A 10,525-nucleotide genomic window follows, 5' to 3' on the forward strand; every position below is an offset into this window, starting at 1 on the left:
GCCAAACCTGGTATATATGAAGCTTGTATGAGGCTTGTTGCAGTATATCGTGTGTGTGAGTACAGCTTAGATGTGCATGCAGATGCTCTTCAGTATAAATAATTGTGTTCATCCTATAACTAATCATCTGTGTGTGTGTGTGAATTTGCATATTTACGGTTTCGCTCTCTCTGCAGGGTCAGCCAGAAACTGAGACTGTGTATCTGTTCATCCCTGCCCTGGCGGTCGGCGCCATCATCGGGAAACAGGGTCAGCACATTAAGCAACTGAGTCGCTTCGCCGGCGCGTCAATCAAGGTGAGTGACAGCCAGGTGCCGACACACCAGTTCTTACTGCACTGCAGAAATGGCCCTCCAAATAGAAGACAAATGATTACAAATCTAAGCTTTGGCTGCCAGTGCACTAGGCAACCTTTTTTTGCTTGATAAGGTTGTCCATTAAATTAGGTCAAAATTATCTTACTGAGAAAGCATAAGGTAAGTTTCTTTATACTAAAAACAATACCAACTTGATATTTGATCTCAATATTAGGATCAAAAATCTAGTTGGTCTTGATGTTGATAGATAGATAGATATATATATATATATATATAAAAATAATCTCTATCTCCTATGCTATTTATTTAAACTAGAGTGGTTGGCATTTCTCTGTGGACTCTCCAAGCAGGATTGTTGGCCTGTGATGCTCTGGTTGCCATGGCTGTGTGTAATGCCCTCTATCTCTAAAGCAAAGAAGGGGAGCTCCTAAAAGATACAGGGGCCCCAACTCTGAGTAGTGGGCTGGGATGATTCCCTACAATTGTGGGATATTTGGTTGTTTGGGTGGTGGTGGTAGCGTAAAGGCCTCGGAGCTAGGCTAGTATACAGTAGACAGAGTTGTGGGTTCAATTCCCGGCTGCCACTGTTGTGCCCTTGAGCAATGCACTTACCGGTAACCTTAAGTCTAGGACACTAGCCCTTGTAGTAATTTACATTTACTTTGGATAAAAGCATCAGTCAAATGAAAGAATAAGTAACTATTGCTGGAGATTTTTTATTGTATTAGGGCCCCACATTATTATTTGGCCCCTGCGGGTCTCATCTCCAATAAGGAGTCTGCTGTCTGATTAGAACTCGGCTCCTTTTGTCCATCAGAAATAATCCACCTACCGCTAAGTCTCTCTGGATGAAAGTGTCTGCCAAATAAATAAGCTCGCTCCTTTGTCCGTCAGATTGCCCCAGCTGATGGTGTGGAAGCCAAGCAGAGGATGGTCATCATCACTGGCCCACCAGAGGCCCAGTTTAAGGTAATAGCTCTGACCTTACACTCTCTACTGTCTGATATGCGTGTGGCCAAAAGCTTTTGTTTTTGTTTGTATCAAGGAGCAAATCTTTTCAAATCTTTTGAAAGATGTGTAGCAAACTAGATAAATAAGCTTTGTTTGTAAAAAACAGCATCTTTAATGTCCCAGGGGAATAATCGTCTTCACACATCACTCCATATTCCAAAGCCTAGAATGTGGGCACAGCAGCACATATAACATACAGTACGGTGCAAAAGTCTCAGGTACCATACATGTTTTGTTTCAGCAATGCTATAAAGACCATATTGTTTATTTCTCAATTTCTTATTTAGAATATGTCCAGAGAACACAGGAAATATGTACACAGTAGGTAATTTAAACACACAAAAAATTTAGTTTTTGTTCTGATACCAGGTCAATTTCAGTCTCAAGCTAGCATTAGATTTGTTGTTTTAGCAGTGTTCTAATGACCAATCACCCAAGGGGGAAGCTCTTGATGGAGCGGTCATTCCCCACCAAGGCCACTGAAGGGCATGCCTGGTCTTCCAGAAGCTGCTGGTAGATACAGCTATGATGGTGGGTCTCGATCAGCTGCTGACTTGACCGTGGCTCACCCTAAAACTGACCCAGCGGTGTCGAGAGCATTTTGGTAATTTTCACACTGCAACAACAACCAATCAAATGGATGCAAAACACTAGAGCCTGAAGCAGGCATGCACATTTTTGTTTTGTTTTTTATATTCCATCCATCTTCTGGTTGAATTCTAATAAAGACAATGAGAAATAAACATATACGGTCATCATAATATTGCTGAAACAACAAATCTAATGGGTGCCTAACACTACAGTACTGTATTCCACACCCCACCCAATACAAACACATGACATCAGAGTACACAAATAGACACATCATTGGAACACAAATAACAGATGGGGTGACTGGGGCATCAGAGACTGCATTATCCCCCCCGACACACACACAGACGCACGCACGCATGCCTGCGCTGGACAACACCGCTGCTGCTCCTGGGAAACTGCCCCACTGTGCAGCTGCAGCCCCTTACAGCTATTGCACAGTGTTCACTGAGAGAACCCACTTTTCTAAAACAGAGGCATCAATATGAGTCCAAACAGGTGTCCGCATGTGTTGTGTCCTGTCCACCTGCTCTCCAGCCTTAAGTGTGTGTGGGCAGCAGTGGCTCAGGAGGTAGTCGTTGTCCAGCTACTGGAAAGCTGCTGGATTGAGCCCGACTCTTCCCGACCCTGTTGAGGTGTCCTTGAGCACGACCCTGAGCCCCAAACTGTTCCCAATGTGCAGGTTGGCGCCTCGTATGGCAGCCCCCGCCATCGTTGTATGAGTGTGCCTGTGAAGGGCTGAATGTGCGGCATGACATTGTAGAGCTCTTGGAGTGCTCAGAAGAGTGGAAAAGCGCTATATAAATGCACTCCATCATTTACCTTTTTTGTGTGTGTTAGGCTCAGGGCCGTATCTTTGGGAAGCTGAAGGAGGAGAACTTCTTTGGGCCGAAGGAGGAGGTGAAGCTGGAGGCCCACATCAAAGTCCCGTCTTCAGCTGCTGGACGGGTCATTGGAAAAGGAGGCAAAACCGTACGTTACTTACACGCACTCACTCGGGTCACGCACACACGGCAATAGCATACGTTACTCACACATACAGTACTTGCACCTATCAACTGACATGCACATTTGTCATATGTGATGAAACCCATAGTACTGTCTACTGTTATACAGACACACAGATACAGATCAGCGCTCCTTCATACATATACAAGTGCTGAGTGGCTGAGTGATTTGAATCTGTACCTGTCCCTCAGGTGAATGAGCTGCAAAACCTGTCGAGCGCTGAGGTGGTGGTGCCACGGGACCAGACACCAGATGAGAATGACCAGGTCGTCGTCAAGATCTCGGGCCACTTCTACGCCAGCCAGGTGAGCCCCATAGAGTATCATGCGCTTATGTTCTTTTTTTCATTTCATTATCTCTTTTTCGTTCATTATCTCTTATGTATTACTGTATGATCTATTTTGTACACCCTCCACTAGTAGCAGTATTGACCATGACTTGTTCATAGTAACTTCGCTCAACTGCAGAAGAAGCACGCAAAGGCTGCTACCAGATAATTTCAAAAGCTTCCAGAGGTTACGGACTGAACTAGCCTACGCAGTTTGAAGTATGACGTTGTTTGAAACCGAACACTAAAAGGCTTAGGTGGGATGAAGTGTAGCGAAGTGTTGTGATCTATTTCAGCTAAGCATTCAAAACTGAATATTATATTTATAAAAAATGTGCAGTGAGCAGAATTTAAGCATGGCTGCATGTAACATTTCAAAATGACATTGACATAAACTTCATGATGGAGAAGACGAACCGTTTTGTGGAATGATGAATCATATATAATTTGGGACTCCAGAACAGTCTCTGGGAGCCTATAGTGACATCACGGACTGCCACTCGTTGTCTGCAGCTGGTACTGCTTTGCATGTGTGGCATTCTGAAACGTCCTTAAATTTGGGACCATTATCGCTCATTTCAATTTGTGACCTTGCAGTCAGAATTGTCGATTGTTTATTCCAAGTCTAATGACAGTCCAAAGTAGCTGTCCTGGGTTTTTCGGAGTGTCTGTTTAGTCTATTGCACATTATTTTTCACATTGTTTTGAATAGCTACTGCAGCTTACCCATGTCCGTTGACGTGTTGCAAAATCCGCAGAATCATTGTATGCAAGCAAACCGCATAAAGAGGCATGATAATTGACATAATAATCATTCAAACCTCTTGTGTGTTTCATAACATAACACAACACTGCTGTTTTCCCTGCAATGTGAACCCTGCTTTAAAGGGAATTACTCATGTCATTCTCATTGATTTAATGGATGTTACGCTCAAAACACACCCATGACTGATTTAAGAAACATAGGAACGACCCAGCTCACAAAATCATGCCATTAAAGGAACACGCCACCCAATGTCAGTAGTAATATATGTTCTTACCTTAAGTATGACTCAACTCGTGAAAGTTAAGGTAAGAACATATATTACTACTGATATTGGGTGGTGTGTTCCTTTAAATGAGAGAATGTGGACTGGAACTTTAAACTTTAAACTTTGCGCCTCTGACCAGACGTTTCAGATCGCCAAGATGGGGGCCCTATGGCACAAGCAAGTGAATGGCACAGTATCTATTTATAGGCAATGTTGATGACTCAATGTGATTATTTTGAAACAAGTGTTTTTTTTTGTTTTTTTTTCCCTCCATTTCCTGAAAAGTAACGATTTTGGTTAGACAACCATTATGTCAAATTGAACGCATGCACGTACACAACTGACCATTACACCTGTACATTTCATAGAAGAGACAGATTAAAGTAGTGTTTAACTCTGTGTGTGTGTGCGCGCAGGTGGCCCAGCGCCGTATCCAGGAGATCCTCTCTCAGGTGAGGCGACAGCAGGAACCGAAGCCCGCCCCCTCTGGCCCTTCATTGGCCAGGAGGAAATGAGGCTGCTTGGTCACCTGGGAGACACGGTGCTGATTGGATAGGACATGATGACACGCCCACCCCGGTAACCTGGCCCCGCCCACCTGCCTTGGGGTCCGCCCATGCCGTGAGGATGTCCACCTCAACACGACTGTGTAGACTTTCCTTTTCCTTTTTTAACATCTCCAGAGAGAGACGAGAAGGGAAGTCTCCTCCTCCTGTCTGTGTGCTTTCTCGCACATCCTCCCCACAAACGTTTCCGTTTCTTTTGCCAAGGACGTTTACTTTAAGGAAACTCTGTTTTTGCAAATCTGTAATTGTTTCATGAAGTGATCCTCTAGTTGAGGTTGAAGATGTCACTCACATGATGTTGGGCGGAGACTGGGTGTGGCCTAAAGGGACTGGGCGGGGTTTAAATGTATGGATAGTGGCATTTTATAAATTTGGATGCATTTTTATATATATATATATATCTAATAGGAGGGTGGAAACCTGGCCACTGTCGACTGAGGGAGTGTTGATATGGGTTGGCCAGGAAACCAAGTTAATATGCATTTTACTCATCTACCTCAGGCGCTAGAACCTCAGAGAAAAAAAAATATCTATATAAATATATATATATGAAAAATGATCCTTTCTTATTTTTATTTTGCTTTGTGGTATTTTGTATACTTTATAAAGCTAATAGTTCTTGAACATTTTTATTTTTTTAAGAAAAAAAAACTAAATGAAAATGGTCAGCCACCAACTTGATGGTTCTCGACTGCCGCGGTTTCCCCAGATGCACGCGCCTCATGAAATGACCTTGACATGACCTTGTAAATAGAACTGTGTGTGTGCATCTGGCGTTGACCGGAGCGTTGGCCTCTGCTGTTGGTGGTCGAGTCGATGGGAGTATTAAAAAGAATCACCTCAACACCACCTGAAGAATCGCCATCTGAAAATGTCACCCATCTCTCAATCCAGTAGAGCTGCAGAGTTAACCACCTTTTCACACGGCAGGCATGCTGTTTCATTTCGGTTATTTAGTTCGGTTTTCATTTTGTTTTGTTCTTCTGATGAATTGAATTCTTCTCAGCTGCTTCACTAACTTCACACTGCGTGTTTTCGAGGCGTCGCGGGAACTCTAGAAGGGGTGCCGCTGCGCGCATGTCGACGGTCAGACCCCCCTCTTTCGACCCCGACGCCATTTTGTTTCCCCTTGCTTCGAGCAGGGCCTCTGACACACATAGCATTGAGGGTTAAGGACCTTCAGTGGTCTCTCGTTTGGGCCAGGGGCCCTTTCGAAGTGGGCTGCAGAAAGAAATCTACTGCTTTATAAATAAATGGCACAGGTTTTCAGAGTTTTGTGACTAGTCACTGCATGGTTAAGGGTTAGGGAGACACACAACGCACACACACAACGCACACACACACAACGCACACACACAACGCACACACACAACGCACACACACACAGTGGAAATATGTAGTGGTTTTGCTGTTCATGTTGAGTAGACACAAGATACAACCAGCATCCATAGAGTAACTGGACAAGGACGAGGCAAATGTTTCCACCGACTTTTTGTTTTTGTTTTTCCTTTTCTGAAGATGCCTGAAAGGGCTGGAATATTCAAATTGATAAATGCTTAATAAAAGTGAAATCAACCTTTCTTCTTTTTTCATGTGGAATGTAAGTATATGATTTGATTGTGGTAAAGAGCTTGCGTGTCATGCTTCCTCTAAAGGAAGAACACTTTCTACCTCAGCTGAACGGGTACCGGGCGTGGCGGTGGTGGGTGTTTGCCCCACCCCTCCACACCCCCCGAGGGTCCCGCGCGCGATGCCATACCTCACGTCCCCTCGCCAACGCTTTACACCCTGCAGATTGGCACCACGTCACGCGACGCCAGGGAGGGCACAAGTGACATTATTTTTTTTCCTTTTTTTTTTTTTGTTCATGTCGCCATTTTGATCTACCTCTTCATAGACAAGTGTTTTGAATTGGAGGCATTTCTGTTAGATTCTAGGGTATGACTGACCCATTCCTTCTGGCAAAATTCAGTGAATCATGTAACAATGCTTAGTTTTCAAGACTGCTTTTTGCCTACATTGTGTTATCTACCAATTGATTGAAAAATGTAAAAAAAAAATAATAACTTGCTTTTCTTTCTGCTTTTCTTCCATTTTGGTGCTGTGGCTTCTGTGTAGATTAACAGATTTTTTTTTTTCTTGGATAGGTCAGATAATTTTTTGGATTCAGTAAATGAGAAATCTACTGCTTTATAAAAAAAAAAAAAACAAGATCTGTATTTGTGTTCTGATTTTGAGTTCTTTTTCCCCCCTTTTGTCAAATGGATGCTCTAGCGCTGTTGATTTGCCTGGCTGGTGTCCACCCTGTTTTTCTTTAGCTGTGTTGTGTGGTATGATGCGTACCAGATAGATGTCATATGGGTTCCCAATCTGGAATGGTTTTTGGACTTTTGTTTTTTTCTTTTTCTTTTTTCTTTTTGTTTTTTTTTGTTTTGAAGGTAAAAAAAGCAATCTGATTTCAGCATGATGTCCTTTTCCTTCACAGCGCTTGTGCCACCACACCCACACAGACTCCATCTGTCAAAATGCCTCTCAGATAAATAAAGAAAATAAGTCAAGTTGGCTCCTAACTGCTGTCTAGCCTCTTCTTTTTTCCACTCACTCTCGCCCTAACACTGTCTGGCTTCTGCTTTCCCACTCGGCCAAGGGACAAGAGTGGTAGCACTCCCACTCAGTCACACACACAGTCACACACACACACTGCTTTCCTACTTGGCAAAAGGACAAGAGTGGTAACACACACACACACACACCCATCTAGTCCATCATGGCTGGCAACACGCACTTCTCAACACACTCTGTGGCTTCTGTCTGGGGAATGCAGATGAATGGACAAGGAGGGTGTTGGTTGACATACTCCAATGCTAGTGCTTTATGAAAGCCATTCAGTTTGATTGCTGCCTCCCATAAATGGTCTTTGAGATGACCGGTAGTCCTGGAGACCACATTATGCCCTTAACTGTAGGCCCAAAGGTGCCTAAAGGCCAACGCGTCTGGCGTGTCGAGTGACGCCAAAGTTTATAAAACTGTTACTTTTAACGGAGCGAAGCCCACCGACGCCAAAGTTGGGAAAATTGTTCTCTCATCTTTCGATTCCATAGGCATGAATGTTGTGGCCAGTGGACAATAATGTACTGGAGATAAAATCATCCTCACTGGTCTCTTACATAGATTATTCTCTGGCTTATTTGGTTTAGAATCTTTATTAGGATAACTACAGTGCAAGAACATTCAAGAAATACAAATGGGGGGAAAAAGTTTTTAAATTAAGATTTTAATTAGTGTATGCATCAATATTTCAATAATATTTTAAACTTTTTGTAAAGAGGCTAAAATAAAAGTGGTGCATGCACAGGAGCTTGACATGAGGGAGAGAGAGAGACGTCTCGTGTGCTGGCAGTTACAAATCAGACAAACTAAAACAAATTCACTTCCAAATGACTTCCTTCACACCAACACAGTATTTAGTGCTGTTAGCATCTATGGAAAAACAAGCTTTTTCAGTATTTAAGAGAAAAGAAAAACATTCACCCTCTGCTGGTTTGCTTCTTGGAGAAGAGTGTGTTTGGGTAAGGCTAATGCTGACCTAATATTCTCTTGGGTGGTCAGCAGTGTCACACACACACACACTTGGTTTGGGTTCAGACACCAACCACAGAACAATACAAGAATGCACTTTTAGTCTTCCACACCCAGGTTTTCCTGAGTTTTCAGGATCATAAGCAAAGTCTGACTACTAGTATTGTCTTGTACTCATGCTAGTAAGCTGTATTAAATGTGCCGGCAAGCTAATTCTGTCCTATTTAAGAACAGCTTAACATAGTATCTAAAACACATTCATATACATTGTGCCCATTGTGTATGCTATCCAGTTAAAGCAGTTTTGTTTTGAGTTACACTTATATTATTGACAACAGTTAGACTATGTCTGTCCATTGAATACTCTTCAGAACAACTAAGCAAATTGGATGTTCATATCGGAAAGGTGTCATGCAGAAATAGTACACTCAGTGAAATGTGTAATGTTGTATAAAACTTAACTAAAGTTGTCATATGATATCATACCCATAATGCATCACTGACAGGAAGGAGCTTTTGCTAGTGGGACAGTTCAAAGTATAGCAGGCCCCCAGAGTCAGTCAGAGCAAGTATTTGTTATTTATTTAATACATGATTCGCCCAAGTGCTTCAATACAATATTACTTACTCAAGTGAAAACCAGCAAGTGTGTTTCATTAATACAGCTATGTATCCTAACTCACTGCTGCTGAGTATATGCCATGTACTGCTCAGTAGGCAACCTCTGCCATACACTCTCATCCCTCTCCCATGTGCTGTTCCCGCGTGTGGTTTACAGGGGGCGCCTGTCTGTCAGCAGGCGACTCCGTTCCTCATTGGTTGGGAAGAGGGCTGCCTTCAGCCTCTCCATGTGACCTCCGACCCTTGGGGGTTCTCCCGCATCCTCCACCAGGGATCGCCGCACAGGCCGGTACACCTTGTAGCGCCTGGGACAGGAAGATGGCAACAGAGGAGGGTCAGTTCATCAGACAAAGTATACAGGTATACAGAATAGTACAATTTTAGTACACTTCAGTACAAATGTCCACTGGAATGACTCATTTGCTCCACATCTATCCCACAGTCCTCAGCTGTCCAGACTCCCAGCATGCCTCTGCGTTGTTGAATGAACTCACTTGTACACCATGAATGCGATGAAGGCAAAGATGGCCACCAGAACGGCACTGCTGGACAGAACCACCTCAGCGGCGCGGGAGGACTTGGACACTACAGGACGAGAAACACACTTACAAAGGGGTCCAGATAAGATAAGATAAAATAATCCCTTAATTGTCCTCACCATGTCTAATAAGAAATTTGCATCATTAAAGCAGCAAAAGTGATAGCAAGTATAGAATTTACGAGCACAACATGTACCTGTACATGCACATGCACAACAACAACAACAGACAACAACATCAGCAAGGTGGCCACTACTGCGATATCCAGTCCAGTGGTAAACACAGGACTATAAGGACAGCATGAGAACAGCACACCAATGAAGGAAGCCCGAAGACAATATGTGAAAAACAAAGACAAAGCTCAAAATAGAAGTGTCATGACAAACACATCAACAGCACAAGATGGCTTTAACAGTGATAAGTCAGAGAAATGCATGAATGTGTAAACTGAGACAGTGGATTGTGAAGAAGAGGGAGACGATACTTAGAAAAAGAATCTCAGTGGTGCAAGAAAACTTGCTTGATGATGGAGAAGCCACCGTCTGTTAGCAAGATCTGCTTCAGTTGAAAAGAAAACTTGCTCAGCGACAAACAATCACCTGATGGACTGAACTAGGGGGTGGTCAGACAGGATGTGGTTTTTGCAGTGAGGTGCGCGTTTTTCATGTTGTTTTCGTATTGCACGCTGCTTATGCGCCCAGAGAAAAAATTAATCTCAAAGCCAAAAAGTGCCCGCGTTTTTATGAAAACATAACGCACCTCACGTTTTATAAGCGGCAGAGCGCGTCCTGTCTGACCGCCCACTTACAAATGGTCAGTAGAGTCGGGACAGGCTGATGCAAGACCACACTCAGAATAATGTGAATGTTCTCTGTGAAATAAACCAATGGGATGGCTGCGTGAAGTGTCCTGACCCACCCTGATTGGTGCTCTT

General features: G+C 43.4%; 2 protein-coding genes across 6 annotated transcripts in view; one reads left to right on the forward strand and one right to left on the reverse strand.

Annotated features, from left to right (window-relative positions):
* igf2bp3 (insulin-like growth factor 2 mRNA binding protein 3) overlaps positions 1-7,422 on the forward strand; it is a 28,864-nt gene extending 21,442 nt beyond the window's left edge. For all 3 annotated transcript variants that reach the window (XM_042077343.1, XM_042077344.1, XM_042077345.1), the window contains 5 exons: positions 177-296; positions 1,212-1,286; positions 2,760-2,891; positions 3,119-3,232; positions 4,703-7,422. In XM_042077343.1, coding sequence (XP_041933277.1) covers positions 177-296; positions 1,212-1,286; positions 2,760-2,891; positions 3,119-3,232; positions 4,703-4,801 — 540 coding nt within the window. In that variant the 3' untranslated portion in view covers positions 4,802-7,422. The remainder of the gene's footprint in view (positions 1-176; positions 297-1,211; positions 1,287-2,759; positions 2,892-3,118; positions 3,233-4,702) is intronic.
* Positions 7,423-8,141: 719 nt separating this feature from the next.
* gpnmb (glycoprotein (transmembrane) nmb) overlaps positions 8,142-10,525 on the reverse strand; it is an 8,763-nt gene continuing 6,379 nt past the window's right edge. For all 3 annotated transcript variants that reach the window (XM_042076742.1, XM_042076743.1, XM_042076741.1), the window contains 3 exons: positions 10,510-10,525; positions 9,547-9,637; positions 8,142-9,357 (listed from right to left, as the gene is read on the reverse strand). The exon at positions 10,510-10,525 is cut by the window's right edge and continues 205 nt beyond it. In XM_042076742.1, the coding sequence (XP_041932676.1) occupies positions 9,204-9,357; positions 9,547-9,637; positions 10,510-10,525 (261 nt within the window). In that variant the 3' untranslated portion in view covers positions 8,142-9,203. The remainder of the gene's footprint in view (positions 9,358-9,546; positions 9,638-10,509) is intronic.

The sequence above is a fragment of the Alosa sapidissima genome, chromosome 21 (assembly GCF_018492685.1).
Source record: "Alosa sapidissima isolate fAloSap1 chromosome 21, fAloSap1.pri, whole genome shotgun sequence".
Lineage (NCBI taxonomy): Eukaryota > Metazoa > Chordata > Actinopteri > Clupeiformes > Clupeidae > Alosa > Alosa sapidissima.